Genomic DNA, 19879 nt, shown 5'->3' with positions numbered 1-19879 from the left:
TATTCCCTGGAATTTTATTTTTAGTTGAAAAGCCATTTTTCTAGTGGATACCAGATCTCTTTTCATATTAATGGAACCAGTTTTCTTAGGTTTCAAACAGATTTCCATTTTAGTACACTGGGGTCTAATCCATCCTAAGAGCTAAGTAATATTCCATTATATAGGTTTGCCTTAATTTAGTAATCAATCCCTATTATTTTCTATCTTTTGATGTTCTAAGAGGGACTGCAATAATTATTTTTGTAGCTAAATCTTAAATAATATGATTGTTTCCTTAGGATAAATTTCTAGAAGAATCTCTAGGTTTAAGGTTATGTGTATTTTTACAGCTTTTGATATAAGTACCAAGTTGTCCTCAAGGAAGGTTTTACATCACTAAGAGTACCCCATTTCCTGCAAACTCAGCAACATTGGGTATTATTTAAAAATAATCTTTGCCAATTTATAGGAGAAAAATAGAACTTTATAATTGTAATGTGAATTTCTTTGATTGCTATTAAGGTTGAAATTCTTTCAAATGTTTATTGACTATTTGGATATTTTCTTTTGTGATTTACCTGTTTGTGTATTTGCCTGTTTTTATATTGAGGATATTGGTATTTGTCCTTTTCTTATTAATTTAAAATCTCTGTACATTAAAGATATTAACAATTTTATGGTTGCATATTGTTGAAAGCATACTGCCTGTTTATTTGCATTTTAATTTCGGTTGTTGTGATTTTTGATCTGTTTAAATATAAACCTTTTATGTTGTTAAATACATTCCATTTCTCCTTTATGGCTCCCTTTATTCTTATGTAAATTCTTATATATTCTGTCTTGAGTAACTTGCTAAAAAGTCTCTCCCTGCCCCTGGACTTGTTTTTTTTTCCCCTAGAGTATATAAATATTCACCTGTATTTTCCTCCTGCTCTTCTAAAGGCTTTATTTTTTTATCCTTTAAAATATTCTCTATTAGAATTTTTATTTTAAAGAATATTATGTTCTTGTTGTATAAGTGAAACAATGCAAAGATATTTAATAAAATGTAATAATTTCACATCAACCCCTTCCATTTTCACCACTTGAAGTAAATATTAAAAAGCTTCTGCAGGCTCTCTTCAGTGTTTATAAATGCTTTCATGTTTCAATCTTAAATCCATCTGGAATTTATTGTGGTGTTCAGTATGACAGTGAGGATCTAAATGGTTTTTTCCAGATGGTTAGCCAGTTTCTCCAACACCCTTTATTGAATAACTGTATTTTCCTCACTCATTTAAAATCTGACATTGATCATGTACCAAATTCTTGTATACACTTTTGGGTCTTGGTCTAGAATTTTTATCCTTTTCCAGTGATCTAGCTATTTCTGGGCCACAATCATACCTTTAGCTATTGTAACTTTTTAGTTTGTATGATAGAGAATATTCTTTTTCTTTTTAAACATCGTTTTTTCCTACTGTGATACATTGATATGGTTCAAAATCCTAAAAGTGTAAAAGAATATACAATGAAGAATTTTTCACCTATCCTTGTCCCTCAATCACCCAGTTCCCCTCTTCACAGGGAACCAGAGTTATGCACTTCATAGGTCTTCCATACATATACAGTGAAATACAGATAATTATGTAGAAAATCTGCTTCCTGGATGAGGAGAATCATTTGTTACTATCATTTCTTCACGCCCCTTGGCTTTGTGGTCCCTGAGGGGTGTTGAGGAGGAAGAGCCTCTCACAGCTCTGCCTTTTCATCTCCCTGGTCCCACTGCTGACCATCTTCTCTGACACAGTCATCCTTGGGCTGTGTTTGATGAGGTGACAGTGGAACTGACTGGCTCTTTCTCAGGACAAGCTTTTTGCCACATCTGCTCCAGCTGGGGGTGGGTAATGGGTACAGATCACTGTGGTTCAGAGTTCAGTATCTGAAGTGGCAAATGAAGTTTTATTATTTTATTCTGGAATCATCAGGCTTTGTTTTCTCCAAACTCAGTAATCAGACTCAATTGGCAATTAATACAGAGGCTGGATCTCTCCACTGAGTGGAATGCCTGGGGCTCCTACCAGAGGCACTTGGGAAATTCAGGTACTCACCGGGTGGTAGCTTGGTGAGCATGGATTGCAGTAGGGCGAGTTCACTGCAGAGTTAAATTGCTCTCAGTATATATGCTACTTTTCTGGCAATCTGAATATTCATGTCCCACATATACAGATACTCTCCTCTTTAGAGAAATTCTTAGTTTCTTTTTTTTTTTTTTTTCCTTTTTGGGCTTTCATTTGAAACTTTATGTTAGAGTAATAGAAGACTCTAGAACTTCTAAGTTGTTTCTTTACAAGAGATAACAGAGAAATCCTTAGTTTCTGACAAGGGCCCCCTTGATGCTTTTTTCATTAACCTGACATGGTCAACAAGCGTAGAGTCCGATTTACATTATAGCTACATTTCTGCATGATTGCTTCTTGTAACCCGCATCCCATTCATAACCTGACCAAACCAGAGGGCTGGAGGGCTCATTTCTGGGAGCGTTTGTGCAGGCGGCAGCTCCCACGCAGTGTGTGGATCCTTGTTCATCACTTCAGGGGAGCGTGTTTCCTGGCTTGTACTCAGATTCTAGGGTTCACCCTATTCTGGAGTCCGGAGGCCCCTGCGCTCTGTTGCCTCATGGTACCAACTACACTGCTGCTGCGGTATTCCTCGTGACCAAGCTCTTTTCCTCTTTCCCAGCTACTCGCGGAACCGCACCTTTGACACGTACATTGGGCAGGGCTACGTGATTGCTGGGATGGATGAAGGTTTACTCGGCGTTTGCATTGGAGAGAAGAGGAGGATCGTGGTCCCCCCTCACCTGGGGTATGGCGAGGAAGGAAGAGGTAAGCGCTGGCTGCCTTCTAAGACTGCCTTAGAGAGGCACTAACTGATGCTTCCACGCTGCTTGGAACCAGGGCCTCTGGCAAAGCGTAGAAGCTAAAGTCTAGCTTCAGACTCGAATACTCAAATAACTCTAGTTTCTAGAGATGCTCTGTCATGACTCCTTGTTCCCCCTGCCCGTTTTCCTTTTCCTTTTGGAAAATTTAAAACCTACACCAAAGTTGAAAGAACTGTACAGTGAACTCCACTTAGATTCACCAGTCGTCAGCATCTTGCTATATTTGCTTTATATATATAACTACAGTACATTTTTTCTTTGTTGAGCCATTTGAAAGTAAATTGCAACCCCCTTTTTTTGTTTTTCGTTTTTATTGAAATATATTTGACATATAACCTTGTGTACATTTAAGGTATACATGTTATTTTGATACATTTATATATTGTAATGTGATTGCCATTGTGGTGATAATTAGCACCTCTATCATGGTACATAATTATCATTTCTTTTTGATGGTTGGAATAATTGATAACTAGCAAGTTTGATGATTATAAGACAATATTGTTGTCTATATTCACTATACTGTGCATTAGATTTTGGTTTTTGTTTTTAACAACTTTATCGAGGTATTTACATACCATAAAATTCACCCAATTTAAGTATACAATTCAATGACTTTTAATAAATGTTGTGAGTTGTGCAACTATCACCTTAATCCAGTTTTAGAATATTTGTCACCCAAACAGCAAATTTCTTTTTAAAAGTTACACAAATAATATACGTTGACTTTAAAATAAGAAAATAGAGATCAACAACAAAAATCTCCCATAATCTCACCACCCAGGAATAACCATTGTTAATGTGGTAGGTGGAATATCGGCCCCAAAAGATGTCCATGTCCTAATCCCCAGAGACTTTGCAGATGTGATTAAGGTAATGGTCTTGAGATGAGGAGATTATCCTGGATCATCCAGGTGGCCTTGATGTACTTACAAGGATCTTTGCAAGAGGGAAGCAGGAGACCAGAGACAGGAGAAAATGCTACACTGCTGACTTAGAGGATGGAGGAAAGGGCCACAAGTCAAGGAAGGAGGGTGGCCTTGAGAAGCTGGAAAAAGCAAGGAAACAGATTCTCCTGAAACCTCCAAAAGGAACACATCCCTGCCAATACCTTGAATTTAGACTTTGAGCCCAGAGTTATGAGAGTAAATTTACGTTGTTTTAAGCCACCAAGCTTGTGGTAATTTGTTGTAGCAGTAATAGGAAACTCATATAACCGTGAAGTGACTGTCCTTCTATACTTTTGAGTATATGTGAATCTATGTAGATAAAAGGAAACAAACACATATCCATCTACACTATTGACAAAAAATACTACAGTATTTTTTGTCAATAAATACTGACAAAAGTGGGATCACCTATACATATTAGTTTGTAATTTCTCTCTTTACGTAATTTGTTGTGAACAATGTTTTATGCCAACAGGTTGCATAGAATTTTAATGGTTGCATAGTATTCCAAACCATATTTCCTTTATTATTTTTTTTCTCACATACCATTTTTTGCTAACTTACTTTGGAAGAGTTGATACAGTATTTGTTTTGCTTTTGTGTTCTTTTTGCTGATGAGATTCTGGCTGGCCTGGCTGGCTGTACACATTCATTTCGTTAACCTGCTTCTGACTTCTACTGCTACAGTGGATTTCAGAATTTTCCCAGTAGGATTTGTTTGGAGGATCTAAGAATCATCAGGTTGGTTGGAAACTAGGCTGTACCATGGAGAAACATTATTTTTCCTGACTTAAATTTCTGATTTATAAAGCCACAACCAATCACAGCTTAAGGTCTTAAGATCATTCAACAAACCTTGCTTCATGTACTGTTTGTCTAGTGTCTTGATGCTCTGTTGTTTTGTATTATGTAAATTTCTACTTCTAGCCAAATACATGCAGGAATAGACAAATACTTTCAGCGTATTCATGTTTCATTTTGCCCTCAGGACTAATTCTTCCTTTCCCTAAAAAGAATATACTGATGGAAAACACTTGCTTAAATTATTTCTCCTTTTGGCTTTCTCACAAGTATGAGACAGTTTTGCAAAGAATTATATAAGGCTCTGGGAAACATTTGAAGTCTCATAAATTTTCTGGGCATGAGGCTACTTCACCCTGAATCATTTGTTCCCATGGTGGGGGGAGGGCACCCTGGCAAGTAACACCCAGCTGCTCTTGCACAGGGTCTGTTTCTGTTCTATTGATTAGCGAGTGCCCTTGGCCTCCTTGTGGGGTTTGCCCAGGACCTAATGCTAATCACTGAGGGACTGACCTTAGAAGGGTGTCAGGACACAGAGGAAGCCTGTGGCTTTCTCACCACATACCACAGGGCCAGGCACATGGTAAGCATTCAGTAAATATTTGTGGAAGGAAGAAATGCTGGACTTTCCGACTTGTCAGCATTTCATTTTGTTGCAGCCATTTTCTCTTGCAGGGTTGGTGGAGGGGAGGGGGTAGGCCTTCTGTAAAGGCTCTGGCCCTTTCTGCTGTCTGCTTTGTTCCATGGGGACAGCCCTGAATTTAGAGCGTTGGGATGTTTGCAGCCCTGAAGTGGAGAATGGATTCTGCTGCAGGGTTGTGGCAGCATCACTTCCTCAGTTTCTGTTCCCCAACTTCCACATGACCTTTTAAGCACTCTTTTTCGAAAGTGAAGAAAGCTAATATTTTACCCACACTGTGAAGGACTTCTCATGTACGAGCTCATTCAAACCTCAAAACAGTTCTCTGTTAAGATAACGAGGCCCAGAGAGGTTGAGTCATTTGCTAGAGGCCACAATAGCTAATCGGTGATGGAGTTGAATTGCACCCAGGGTTCTTGCTGCCTGTGTCATAGGCAGAGAGGAAGAATGAGTTTCCATTACGCTGTGACTTGTTGATACCCATATATGAAGAACTGAAAACTCCAACCAGAAGTCCCAGAGCTCTCAGAGGAAACCCACGCTGCCAAGAGCTGCCGTGTTTCCTTCTGGCCCAGTTGGCCGGCCGCTTTATTTTTTGTCATCTGTGTCTCTTCTTTTTTCTTTTTTTGGCAGTACGCAGGCCTCTCACTGTTGCAGCCTCTCCCGTTGCGGAGCACAGGCTCCGGATGCGCAGGCTCAGGGGCCATGGCTCACGGGCTCCGCGGCATGTGGGATCTTCCCGGACCGGGGCACGAACCTGTGTCCCCTGCATCGGCAGACAGACTCTCAACCACTGCGCCACCAGGGAAGCCCTGTGTCTCTTCTTGAGGCGGCTTATCTAGTGGGAAAAATTGATGAATACTTTTCTGCATTGGTTAAGGGTTTATTCAGAGAGGAGGCTGGTGTTGGGGCCTAATGAAATGTTGGATTATTTTCACCTGTTTACTGGTGTTGGGGAGGAGATAGTTTCCTCTACCCTTCTAGGTTCTTCTGGCTGGTCTAAGAAATAAATTGATATGAGACAGATTAACAGGAGAAAATCAAACAAAGTTTAATGACATGTATATATGGGAGAGACCTAGGGAAACTGACTAACTCACCAAAATGTCTGAAGCCCTCACCTTAAACACCACCATTAGCTAAAGACAGAAGAGGATGTTGGGGGTAGTGGTTTCGGACCTGGAGATGGAAAAGCAAATGTTTGGTAAACAAATGTTTACGGGGCCACACAGACATTGGGACACCAAGAGAAATTTTAACTAACAGACTTTGCTAGGTTCCTTCCTGTCTCCACATCTAGTTCATACAGTAGTTATGTATGGTGATAGCTCCCCCCATGCCCCAACAGGTCTTCTATCTACATTCTTTAGGCAGTTAAGGAGGTAAAAAGAAAGGTTTTCTTTTTTTCTTTTTTTTTGAGTCTTTTGCGTCTTGTTTATTTTCAACTTGAAATAATCCACATGTCGAAGAGACATTTTTGGGGTGGCAATTTTACTCCCCTACACTGGTCAGCACTTATTTTTACACTGTGTATTCTTTGGAGAAGGCAGAGCCAGATAGAGGGAATGAGGGTGGAAGGGGTGCTGGCTGCCTGGGGCAGGTGGGATCTTATGGCTTGAGGTCTAGTCTGGGTTTTTTTGTAGGCCCAGCAACCCCATCTATCTGTCCATCAAAGATTTAGTGAGTGCCAGGATTCCCTGGTGGCGCAGTGGTTAAGCCTATGCAGGGGACACGGGTTCGAGCCCTGGTCCGGGAAGGTCCCACATGCCTCAGAGCAACTAAGCCCGTGCGCCACAACTACTGAGCCTGCGCTCTAGAGCCCATGAGCCACAACTACTGAGCCTGGCTCTAGAGCGCGCGAGCCACAACTACTGAAGCCCGTGCGCCTAGAGCCCGTGCTCTGCAACAAGAGAAGCCACCGCAATGAGAAGCCCGCGCACTGCAACGAAGAGTAGCCCCCGCTCGCTGCAACTAGAGAAAGCCCACGTGCAGCAATGAAGACACAACAGCCAAAAATAATAAATAAATAAAAATAAAATTTATTAAACAAAAATTTATTGAGTGCCTTCATGACCAGGCACTGCCCTAAGGTATTGGGGATTCAGCAGAGAAAAAGACAAACTCCCAGCCCACATAGAGCTTACGTTCTTATTGATGCCTCAGTAGATGTGCATTTGTGCCTTAATCAGACACCTGGTAGACTGACTCATGCTAACTTCCTAGGAGCTGACATAGAACCGGACATTGAATACTTACTTGAAAGGGTGTGATTGACCTCTCCACTGATCAGAATACTTGGACCTGGGATCCCGGGGGCCTGAGAAGCTGGGTTAGTTATCAGGAAAGTGCTGGGCAAACTGATATCAGAGCACAGGGGCGTGGGGTAGTCCTGGTGCCCTAAGATAGTCCTGCACATGAATGTACCTTTGAGGGTGTCAATTAAAACAACAACAACAATGTAAGAGCTGTGAGTTCAGTTTTATAGTTTTATTTGGGGTTACTGAGGACTATATAGCCTGGGAGATAGCCTCTCAGATAGCTCTGAGGAACTGCTCCAAAGAGGTAAGGGGGATGGCCAGTATATATGTGAATTTGGAGGAAGGATATGTACAGTAAAGCACACGTTTTTTTTTAAATTAATTTATTTGTTATTATTTTTGGCTGTGTTGGGCATTGTTGCTGTGCGTGGGCTTTCTCTAGTTGTGGTGAGTGGGGACTACTCTTCCTTGCAGTGTGTAGTCTTCTCATTGTGGTGGCTTCTCTTGTTGTGGAGCACGGGCTCTAGGCACAAAGGCTTCAGTAGTTGCGGCACATGGGCTCAGTAGTTGTGGCTTGCGGGCTCTAGTGCACAGGCTCAGTAGTTGTGTTGCATGGGCTTAGCTGCTCCACGGCATGTGGGATCTTCCAGGGCCAGCGCTCGAACCCGTGTTGCCTGCATTGGCAGGCAGATTCTTAACCACTGTGCCACCAGGGAAGCCCTAAAGCACACATCTTGGTAGAAGGTAACTGCTAGTCACGGGGAGTAGGTATCTCAGTTACTGACTTTAGTGCTTTTCTAGGTGTAGGAAGATGCAAGAGTCTGGGTTCATAAAGTTTTCTCCTGAAAACCTCTAACAACCTGGAGGCCTGTTCTGCCAGTTTTCCCAGAGCACAGGTACCTTATCCCTGATCTTCCCCCTGAATGTTTTCCAAGGTGTGCTGTAGGTCAGTGACTGCAGTGGCTAATGACTGAATTCTTGTAGATCCAGGTGGCAAGCAACATTCACTTAGTTGGTGCTGGGCTGCAAGCCTTGTAGTTGCCCAGCCTTGAAGCTGAAGAAAGAGCCCAGAGACAGCCACAGAGACATCAACCAGTTATTGGATAAGGGATCTTACAAGTCTGCAGCGAAAGATCCTGGAGTAACACCCCATCGTGAATGGCAGAGAGCAGGCAGTCCATGGCAGGAATCTTCGCTACTTGCGGGGGAGAAGGGGCCACCATTTAAAGGGGGAACTGATGTCAGCTTGGCTCATCAGTTACCAGGGAAACCAGCACCTGGGGCAGGGGCAAGCATGTAGGCAGTTACTGATTAAGCGCTATGATTAAGAGAATTGGATAGTCATGTGAGTGAAGCAGGGACTGGTTGAGCAGGGGCTGTACAGAGAGCAAGAAAACAGCCCTCTTGAATGGTCCAACCATATAGTTGGCAAGGGGAGGTTAAGTTTGTACCAGCCCAATGCCATCAGTTTCTTGTCCCTTTCTGGGCTCCGTCCACACGTTTTTTTCAGAGAGGTTATTAGAGCTGCTCAGGATGCAGCTTTCTTTTCCACCAATCCCCTTCACCACAACCATGGCCTGCGCCTTGGTCCTCCTCATGGAGATGAGAGGCGGGGCTCCTAAATATCCTCAGCTGCTCACTTACCAACCATTTAGCACAGCGCTCCTGAACCTTGGCTGCCCCTTAGAAACGCCTGGAAAACCAATGCCTGGTGCCACTGTAGTCCAGCCGTTCTGCAAGGTTGTGGCAGATCACAGGCAAGAATCGCCTGGAGAGCTTAAACATCACAGAACCAGAGGTGCTGCATGGGAAAGGGCCTGGCCCTTTGCGTTTTCACCAAGTTCTCCAGGACATCCTGATGGCGCCCAAGGCCGAGATCACTGCACTAGGTGAGCTATATCTGAATCTCAGAGTGGGGCCCAGGTGATGTTTTTTTCAGATGATCATGATTTTTTCTTTTATTCTGTGAATGTGGTGAATTATTTTATTTTTTTATTGGGGTAAAATGCACATATTTACCATTTTAACACGTTTTAAGTTTACAGTTCAGTGCCGTTGAATATATTCACAGTGTTGTGTAACTATCACCACTGTCTATACCCAGAACTTTTCCATCATCCCCAACACAAACTCCCCATTACCCTCTCCCCCTCCAGCCCTTGGTAACCACCGTTCTACTTTCTGTCTCTATGAATTTGCCTATTCCAGGTGCCTCATATAAGTGAAAGCATACAATATTTGTCTTTCTGTGTCTGGTTTCTTTCACTGAGCATAATGTTTTCAAGGTTCGTTCCCAGTTGGTTTTAATGAGCAACCAAGATCGAGAAACCCCTTGTCTGGCTCCACAGCCACTGCCCTCCGTTAGTGTGTGCTGTTTCCCGCAAAGAGCTGCCCTTGGCCCTGGTTCCAGGCACCCTCCTATGGCAGTTTGCAATACCTGGTTCCTCTGGGAAAGATCCCGGACCCTGTTAACCACTCACTTCAGCAACTCCCCATCACTAGTTAGTATGAGGCACCTGTGTGCTGCTGTAAAAGCCCAAGCTTCTCTAATTACTACCTTGGTAACTTTGGGCGGCCATCAAAATCTGTGCCTCAGTTTCCTCATCTGTAGGTTGGGAATATAGGATTATAATGAGAATTAAATAAACTAATACATCTAAAGCACTTAGAAGAGTGCCTGGTACCTAACAAGCACCTACCCTTTAAGTGTGTGTTAGAGAGACAGCAGCCGAGAAACAGATGAGCACATGGTGGGGTGGGGGTGGTGTGATCTGGAGGATGGGGGGTGGGGAGGGGCTGTTGATGTTCACATAGCGCTACTGAATTCTGTCTGTAGCTGTGTTGTTTTCTTGAACAAGTTATATCTGAGTTGGTTTTCTTGTCTGTAAAATGCTAATGAAAATATTATACCTCCTTGATTCTAAGTAACACTATTTACAAATTTTTTACATGTAAACTTCTCTGAAATGATCTGGGGGTGTGGTTAACAACAGATACCCTCCTGAGAAGCTGTCATTAAATGAATGGATGACCTGCTACTCCTGCATTTATGGTAATATTTACCCAACAGGGTTCCTGCAGGGATTTAATGAGAGAGTGTATGTGAAAAATGCTTTGTAAACTGTAAAACATTATTCAGATGTGAGATAATGTTTTCAAAAATGGAAAAGAGTAATAATTTTGTGTAGAACAAACAGGATGTGTTGTAAAGCCCTTTGTGAGTTGTTAGGTGTAGTATATCTTAAGGGGCATATATGGGCCAAGTTTGGCTAGGTGATTTCCCCCGTGAAGTTTCTGTTGGTTTTGCTTCTCTTAAGCAGTGGTAGGGCACTAAAGTGATTTTCATTCTACAGCTGATTTCCTCATCTCACCTCTTACTTCTAGCAGGAGCGGGGCAAGCCTTAATTTGGTTGAGCTTTAGTTTTCTCATCTGTGATGAACTTAAGCCATAAATCTTTCAGGTTGAACCATTCCATGGGGCAGTAGTACCGTGTCTTGAATTTTAGCCCAAAGTGTGCTCCTGACTGTGGACCCTCGACAAATCTGTGCCTCAGTTTCCCCATCTATAAATTGGGTTAGGCTACTTCTAATGGCCCTTCCAGCTTCACTCTTCCAGCATTGCCTAGGATTTCACAGCTGGGTCCCCGTGTTCCTCACTGGAGGTCTGTGAGGAATACCTGGTGATACTGGGGAGGCACGTGCGCTGCTGCTTGGAGGGTTCCCTCTAATTGCCTTTGTCTGTCCTTTAGGGAACATCCCCGGCTCGGCCGTGCTGGTGTTTGACATCCATGTGATTGACTTTCACAACCCTTCAGACTCCATCAGCATCACCTCCCACTATAAGCCCCCCGACTGTTCAGTGCTGAGTAAGAAGGGGGATTACCTCAAGTATCACTACAACGCCTCGCTTCTGGATGGGACGCTGCTGGATTCCACGTAAGGGCTGCCAGGGATCGGTGGGGCGTGAGCCTGGCAGATAACAGTCAGTGTTCCAACAATCCTCCTTTTCTTTTCATCAGATACTGGTTGAGAGCTTTTATCTTCATGCCCTTTGCGCTGAGTATCTCAAGTGTACATCGCTACTCCGGTGCATTGTTCCAAGAGTTCCCTATGAATGGTTTCATCCTGCACCCGTGAAACTGTCTTTCTGAAAAGCAGATCTTATCTTATCCTGCTGTCTTTAAAAATTAACCCACAAATAAAATCTAAACTCCAGAGTCTGGCATATCAGGCTCTCTTGTCAGCTCTGTTCTGCCTCGCCAGGGGTGCCATGTGCAGTGGTGCAGGATGTGCACTGCTTACACCCTTCCTTCTGGCCAGCTTCTGCCTTGGCTTAAATGTATTCCCTTTTCTCAAAATCTTTGCTTAATTCCTAGGAAGAATCAACTGCTCCCATTTCTATAGTCTCATAGTCTCATAATGTTTTATGTATTACCTGCCTTTTAGTTATTTTTGTTTCTATCGCTGTTGCTGGTCTGAAAACCTTAGACACCCAACATGTTTATTCATATTATTCCTTACACCTAGACCAGAGCATAGCACAAAGGGAGTACTTTATAAATGTTAAGTGATTGAGATGAATCTGAAAATATATTACTAGGAATCAACAGTGTATACTAGTATCATACAGGTAAAAGGAACTTTCCTTCTTATGTATCTGAATCTTCAGAGGTATCTATAAGTTAATACACTATTCTCTTCTTTGGGAAAGAAACATTTTTGGCCTTTTTAAAAATTTTATTTACTTTAGGTTGCATTGGGTCTTCGTTGCTGTGCACGGGCTTTCTCTAGTTGTGGTGAGCGGGGGCTACTCTTTGTTGCGATGTGCTGGCTTATTGCGGTGGCTTCTCATTGCAGAGCACAGGCTCTAGGCGCGTGGGCTTCAGTAGTTGTGGCACACAGGCTCAGTAGTTGTGGCTTACGGGCTCTAGAGTGCAGGCTCATCAGTTGTGGCACACGGGCTTCAGTAGTCGTGGCGCACGTGCTTATTTGCTCCGTGGCATGTGGGATCTTCCCGGACCAGGGCTCAAACACGTGTCCCCTGCATTGGCAGGCAGATTCTTAACCACTATGCTAACAGGGAAGTCCCTGTTTATTTTATTTGTTTATTTTTGGCTACATTGGATCTTCGTTGCTGCGTGTGGGTTTTCTCTAGTTGCAGCGAGCAGGGGCTAATCTTTGTTGTGGTGCATGAGCTTCTCGTTGTGGTGGCTTCTCTTGTTGTGGAGGACAGGCTCTAGGCATGTGGGCTTCAGTAGTTGTGGTACGCGGGCTCAGTAGTTGTGGCTCGTGGGCTCTAGAGCACAGGCTCAGTAGCTGTGGTGCATGGGCTTAGTTGCTCTGCGGCATGTGGGATCTCCCCTGACCAGGGCTTGAACCCGTGTCCCCTGCATTGGCAGGCGGATTCTTAACCATGGTGCCATGCAGGGAAGCCCTCAGTCTTTCTTTATGTCTCTATATAAGTACACCCATTTTTGTATTGAGCCTGACTTAGATTCCCAAGTTTAGTCTTGAGGAGAAAGAAGGGCTTCATATAAATATGTGCTACTGCCTTTATTCTAGATGGGGAGGGTCTTCTTTCCCTCTCACGCGTACCTCTGCCTTCTAGCTTCAGGTGACAGAGTGTGGCTGGGGAGAGCCAGCGTGGAGAGCCTGAGGGACATACTCCTCAGAGCATTCTCTCTGGTGCTACGAGATCCGGTATTCTCAGGCAGTTAACGTATTTCATGAGATCTAAAACGTGCTGGTTGTTAGAAGCATCATTTTATGTGTCTCAAGAAAGTAAGAACACTGCCAAAAAACAATGAGATGATGTCAATTGTAAGATGTATCCCAAATCAAGAGATATTAAAATGTGAAAAAAATATGCATTATAGAATCAAGGAAATATGTTCTAGGTTCTGGGGCCCAGATTTACAGGGACCTGGCTTACAACAAACCTCTTTGCACTGATGATTAGACAGTGAGGAAGAAGCATGGCTTGTAGTTGTTTTGGGAACAAGTGAGCTTATGCATGGGAAAACTAGGTTAGAACAGTCTGTAAGGCCGATGGCTAGCTGTCATTGCTCTGGCCAACATTCATATTCTTGTCTGGTGCTCCTATGGCCTTGGAAAGGGAAGTGGGGGTGGGAAATGAACAAAGGAATTTCTTCTCTGGTGGGTTCAGGATACGCTTCTCATGTGGGGTGGGGAGAATCAGTCTTCCTGCTTCTAATGTGTGTTTGGCGGATGCACAATATTGTTACAGAGCATCCGGGAGCCACGTGATGCTCCTTCCTCTTCTCAGAAACTCCATTCTGAACCACTTGAGTCATTTGTGTCACGTGTAAATTGACACAGAAGAGCAGTGTCTGGGCGTCCCTGCTGGTCTCCGCTGGGTGGAAGCTTCAGAATAATGGGATAATGGGAAGTGTGGCAGGAGACTGCTTACCGGGGTGTGGGAGAGGAGCTCCTTCTGGAAGAGGGGATCTGGTCCCGCCCCAAGCCCACATGGGCTCTGTAAACAGTGAGGCAGGTGCTGCTGCTCGTTCATCAGCACTAGGAGAATCCATGATGGAGAGGATAGAGGGGAATGTGGGTGGAGAGCCAGAGGGGGCAGCCTGCAGGCAGGAAGCAGGAAACTTGCAATGAATGGGAAGCCGGGAATGCACAGAAGGAATGAGGAGAATGTCTGAGAGAAAACGGCAAAATAAAAAATAAAAATAAAATGATGACTTGAGGAAAAAGAATTAGCAGGGTTTTCAGAGATGCAACATGAATACAAATTTCTTGCTTGGAGGATTTTTTTTTAACTTTATTTATTTATTTTTGGCTGTGTTGGGTCTTCGTTGCTGCGTGCGGGCTTCCTCTAGTTGCGGTGAACGGGGGCTACTCTTCATTGCGGTGCACGGGCTTCTCATTGCGGGGTTCTCTTGTGGAGCACGCACGGGCTCTCGGCGCATGGGCTCAGTAGTTGTGGCGCACGGGCTTACTTGCTCCGCGGCATGTGGGATCTTCCCGGACCAGGGCTCGAACCCGTGTCCCTTGCTTTGGCAGGCGGATTCTTAACCACTGCGCCACCAGGGAAGCCCTTGGAGGATTTTTTTAATGTATGTTGAAACTGGCCTCAGAAAAGAGTAAACATTTGTTATTTGATAACTAAATGAGTTCTCAAATATTCTGCAAGACTTTGAAACCCAGTAGTCCCACGGGAAGTTCCCCACGGTCCCTGGAGAGAGGCAGTGTGAGGGCGCCTCTGTGCTGCTGACAAAGGAGGGATTGTGTGGGGGGCAGGACAGAGGACCCGCCTGCCCTCCCGCAGGCCTGGGGCCAAGGCATCCTGTGCCAGAATTGGCTTTGTTTCTGCTTCCTCCCAGGTAGGACAAATGCAAACGCCGTTTTAATTTGCTAGCTCCAGAGAACCAGCCTGGCCCTGGGAACCAGCTTGAGGAGGGAAGGAGGCTGCGGCCCTGCGGCCAGGGGAGGCTGGGAAGCCTGAGAAGGGGAGGTGACCAGGGGCAGTCCCTTCCCTGTTGTCAGCACTTGGTGATGGACATCAAGGGGGCGCCAAGATATCCAGGAGGCTTTTCTTCCTCGCCATTGAAGAACATTCCCACTGTTTGCCTTTAGGATGTGATAGGAATGCCATCAATTTGGAAATAGATTTACTTTCAGTAATGAATGAGGTGATTGAGCCAACTTTTATTTGTTTAGATTCCCCTGGGACCTTGGGCATCAAGGATAATTAACACCATGGCCCAAGTTCACAGTTATTTTTCTGGACTCATAGGCTATTACAGGCACAAGCACTTCACACTCTCAAGGCCATCCATTTATTGAGCTCTTCATGCTTGCTCTCTGCCGTGCCAAGCATATTATTTACTATTTGGAACGTGTGCAATAGCTGTTATTATCTCCATTTTATAGATGAGGAAAACTGAGAGATTATATTTCCTAGGGTCAAATTAAATTTGACCAGGATTCAAACTCAGGTCTTGCTGAATCCAAATCCCAGGATCTTAACTACATTATATATTTTTAAAATTCTCATGAAAATTTCTGACTAGCTACAACACTGACTAAAACTTAGAGAAAAATTGCAAGACCAGTACAAAGCACTTCCCCGCTACGCCGCACCATTGGTGAGAAGGTTGCCACTGTGATGGCTCTTCACCTCTGAAAACTTTAGTGTGTATTTCCAACAAAGGTGGACATTCTCCTACATAATTCAATTAAAATCAGGAAGTTAATGTTGATACATTACTTTTAATCCTCAGACCCCACTTAAGTTTTGCCAATGTTCCAATAAGTTCTTTTAAAGCAAAAGGATCCATTCCAGTATGTCCAAAACTCTCAAACTCTCGAACTCCCTTAGTCTTCCTTTGATTTTTACCTTGACACTTTTGAAGGTTATGGGCTGGTTGTTTTGCAGAATGTCCCTCAATGTGGGCTTGTCTGATGTTTCCTTATGATTCCACAGGGGTTCTGCATCTTTGGCAGAAAGATCACAGAAGTGATATGTTCTTCTCAGGAGGATACTCTTAAGTACCAGTGGGTTCATGGCCTAACCAGGGACTCTTCCGTTTCATTTTTAGGTGGAACTTAGGTAAAACGTATAATATTGTTCTGGGATCTGGACAAGTCGTGTTGGGAATGGATATGGGTCTCAGAGAGATGTGCGTTGGAGAGAAACGGACTGTGATCATTCCTCCCCACCTGGGCTACGGGGAGGCTGGTGTGGGTGAGTATGCAACAATGTTAAAAGGTGTTTGGGGCACATTCACCGTCTGTATTTTGTGCTTATTTAGAACCACAATATGCTTCTTCCATTTAAAACCCAAAGACTGTGGGACATTTTTTTTTCTAATTTATTTTTGGCTGCGTTGGGTCTTCGTTGCTGTACGTGGGCTTTCTCTAGTTCCAGCGAGCGGGGGCTACTCTTCCTCGTTGTGGTGTGCGGACTTCTCATTGCCGTGGCTTCTCTTGTTCTGGAGTATGGGCTCTAGGAGCATGGGCTTCAGTAGTTGTGGCTCACGGGCTCTAGAGCACAGGCTCAGTAGTTGTGGCGCACGGGCTTAGTTGCTCCGTGGCATGTGGGATCTTCCCGGACAAGGGCTCAAACCTGTGTCCCCTGCATTGGCAGGTGGATTCTTAACCACTGCGCCACCAGGGAAGCCCGGGGACTTTTATTTAAGTATATAGCATTTTTGTTTCAAGACCCCGTGAATTCGGTGTTAGTGCCACATTAATGGGATTAAACAGGGGTTTCTGTGAAATAAACCTTGGCTCTTCAAACCCACATGTGGGAAATGTCCCTGAAAGGGCTTGCCAGGTGACTTCTCTTAGGTGAGCCAGGTGCTTTCTTGGGGAACTGTTTCCCAGGACACTGGAATGCTGAACCTATAAGCTATCCAAGGAGATTTCCTTGTGGAAGAGATTGGTTTCAAGTTCTGGAAATACTGGCATTACGTTGCCCTCACAGCTGTTACGGTTTACTTCATGATTTTGGCCAAAATGAGCCCTTCTCATGGGGGTGGGTGGGAACCCCTTCTTTTTCAGTTTTTATGCCCCTACTGTCTGGAGATGGAGGAGATGGGAAGTGCTAACTTATAGAAGTGATAGGCACTTTGGATTTTCTTTTTCAAAATTTCTAAGTAATTGTAAAAGATACTCTCTGCTAATCCCCCCAGTTGGAGAAGAAACACTTTAAAAAATATGTTGTATATCCTGTATGACCATGCTCCTATGGTATAGATTATAGTTATAATATATAATTTAAAATAATGCACATTTATTTATAGTCACATACTTGTAAGTTCTTTTGGGCTCATACTACATATACTGTTCTAGAATTTGTGTTTACAAATCATATCCTGGATCATGATTTTAAGGCATACTGTATTATTCTTAAAGTTCAGCGGTAAGATTTATTCAAAAGTTCAAGCACCATTGTAGTCTCTGCTAGTGGCTTTTAAACTTTTTTCACCAAGACACAGTAAGAACTACATTTTATCTCCCAATCTGTGTTACACATAAGCATGCAATTTTACCTAATATACATATCCATTTAATTTTATATATAAAATTAAAACTAAGTTTCATAAAACAATACCTATCCTTTCTATGTGCAATGTACTCTGATTTTATTCTATCCCTTAATTTAAAAAAATATTGGTCACCATTCTCTAAACTGATTTTGAGACTCACTACCCACAGTTTGGAAAAACCACTCACTGATTGATGCTGAACTTTCTTGCTTTTGCAAGAGATGCCTCTATCCGTGAGGCAGCTAGAACCGGGGTGGCCGGCAGGGGGAGGATGAGAGGGGCGTGCCCTCCGCCTCGTCGCTAACGCCCCCTCCTCCCGTTGCTGCGGCAGATGGAGAAGTGCCCGGCAGTGCTGTGTTGGTGTTTGACATCGAGCTGCTGGAGCTCGTGGCCGGCCTGCCTGAGGGGTACATGTTCATATGGAACGGCGAGGTGTCAGCCAACCTCTTTGAAGAAATTGACAAGGACGGCAATGGAGAAGTCCTCCTGGAAGAGGTAACTGACCTTTTTGAAGGGAAGTGGGACCCAAGGAGCTCAGGGAGCCTCACTGGGCCGGGGTACCCATCCGGAATGTGAAGCCTCTCAGAGTGAGGACAGCTGTGCTTGCTTGTGATGCTGGTAACCTTCATGCTCACGTACCAAGCACTTGCACACACACAGTCTCTAAGTTGAGCTCACAACTCCTCTTTGACGAAACCGAGGCCCTGAGAGCTTCAGGGCTTGGCTCCAGGTCTCACAGCTCGGATTCAGCTCTTCATTCCTGGGTGCTCACTGCGGCCTGCACTGTGCTAAGTGTTTTTCACATATATTCTCTCTCTTGGCCTTCACAACAGCCTTGTAATCATCCCTATTTTTCAGAAGAAGCAGCTGTGCACAGAGAAGGTAAATGACTTCCCCAAGGTTGCACAGCCATCCAGCGGTTTGTACACATCCCCGTCTGGAGCATCTGGATCCTGTGTTGTTTCTCCTGCACGAGACACCCCTTTGTGGAACTGGGCAATAGAGTCCTCTGTCTTGTCACAGCCCCAGGGAATTCCAGCTCTCCGCCTGCTCCACGTCTGCTTATTCAAGGACGTGGCTCCAGCCCTCTCCCCATCCCTCTTCCGTCATCATTTCCCCAGCTACTGGACCGTTCACGTTAGCCCGAGAACATGCTGCTATTTTCCCTTCTCTTAATACATCTTACCATTTCTTTTAGGTCTTTGCTCCCTTTACAGCAAAAACCTCAAAAGAGTTGTCTGTCCTCCCTGCCTCCAATTCCTTTCCTTCTAATCCATTTCACACCCACTCCTGTTGGGTTTTTATCCCTCCACGCCACTGAACCTGGTCTCACTAAGGTGCTGAACCTTACTTACTCTTACTTCAGCACAGCTGTCTCCTTTTTGAGACGTCTTCTTTCCCTGGCTTCCAGAGCACAGTTTCTCTGTGTTCCTTCTACCTCACTGGTAGCTCCTTCTCAGGAGTCTTCTTCCTGGGCTCTTCGGGTGGAGGCTAAGTCCTGAACTTGAGCTCTTCTCCCCCTTTACATCACACCCTTGGTGGTCTCCTCCAGTCCCATGGCTTTACCATCCTTGTCCTGTGACTTCCAGACGGGCAGCTCCGGGCTCATCTTCTCTCTACTTCACACTCAGGTATCCAACTGCCCACTTGATATCTTCATTTATTGAACTTGCTTCACCCAAAGCCTTCCCCATCTCATTCGATGGCATCGCCTTCCTTCCAGTTGCTCAGGTGAGAGCACTCAGTCATCTCTGACTCCTCTCCTCCTCTCACAGGCTAGAATAAATCCATCAGGAAATTATTCTAGCTCTATCTTGAAAGTATATCCAGAAGCTGCCCACTTCTCATCACCTCTACTCCATAGCATCTCAGTCCAGTGCCCACCGCCTCCCGCTTGGACCTCTACGAAGGTCTTCTTGCTCTCACCCTTGCCCCTCACAGCAGCCAGAGTGATCCTTCTAAAACATAAGTCAGAGCATGGCCTGCTTCATCTCAGAACCCTGCAGAAGCTTCCTGTTGGGCTGCATCCCGCAGGCCTGAAAGCCTTGTAGTTGCCCAGCCTTGAGACTAAAGAAAGAGCCTAGAGACAGCGACAGAGACATCAACAACTTATTGGACAGGGGTATCATACAAGTCTGCAGCAAAAGGTCCTGGAGCTACCCCCTACGACTGTGTACGGCAGACAGGAGGCAGGACATAACAGGAATCTCCGTTACCTGGGAGAGAAGGCCACCATTTATAGGGGAATTGACATCAGGTTGGCTTATCAGTTACCAGGGAAACCAGCAGCTGGGGCATGTCCC

At 44.4% G+C, this 19879-nt stretch overlaps 2 protein-coding genes across 4 annotated transcripts in view; one reads left to right on the top strand and one right to left on the bottom strand.

Moving 5' to 3' along the window:
- KBTBD2 (kelch repeat and BTB domain containing 2) overlaps nucleotides 1–19879 on the bottom strand; it is a 205678-nt gene that overhangs the window by 102152 nt on the left and 83647 nt on the right. The gene's annotated exons all lie outside the window — the stretch shown is intronic.
- The window catches only part of FKBP9 (FKBP prolyl isomerase 9), a 50413-nt gene that overhangs the window by 28075 nt on the left and 2459 nt on the right, over nucleotides 1–19879 (top strand). The window contains exons 6-11 of one of the 3 annotated variants that reach the window (XR_009541955.1): nucleotides 2701–2846; nucleotides 11301–11487; nucleotides 16125–16270; nucleotides 17908–18071; nucleotides 18435–18458; nucleotides 19208–19307. Coding sequence is in view for 2 of the 3 variants with exons in the window: in XM_060156883.1 (XP_060012866.1) it covers nucleotides 2701–2846; nucleotides 11301–11487; nucleotides 16125–16270; nucleotides 17908–18071; nucleotides 18435–18458 (667 nt within the window). In the remaining variant the exon portion in view is untranslated. The remainder of the gene's footprint in view (nucleotides 1–2700; nucleotides 2847–11300; nucleotides 11488–16124; nucleotides 16271–17907; nucleotides 18072–18434; nucleotides 18459–19207; nucleotides 19308–19879) is intronic. The other 2 variants (XM_060156883.1, XM_060156884.1) reach the window with 2 other exon arrangements.

The sequence above is a fragment of the Lagenorhynchus albirostris genome, chromosome 8 (genome assembly GCF_949774975.1).
Source record: "Lagenorhynchus albirostris chromosome 8, mLagAlb1.1, whole genome shotgun sequence".
Lineage (NCBI taxonomy): Eukaryota > Metazoa > Chordata > Mammalia > Artiodactyla > Delphinidae > Lagenorhynchus > Lagenorhynchus albirostris.
The sequence above is the reverse complement of the archived record's forward strand: the minus strand, read 5'-3'. Positions and strand labels throughout refer to the sequence as shown.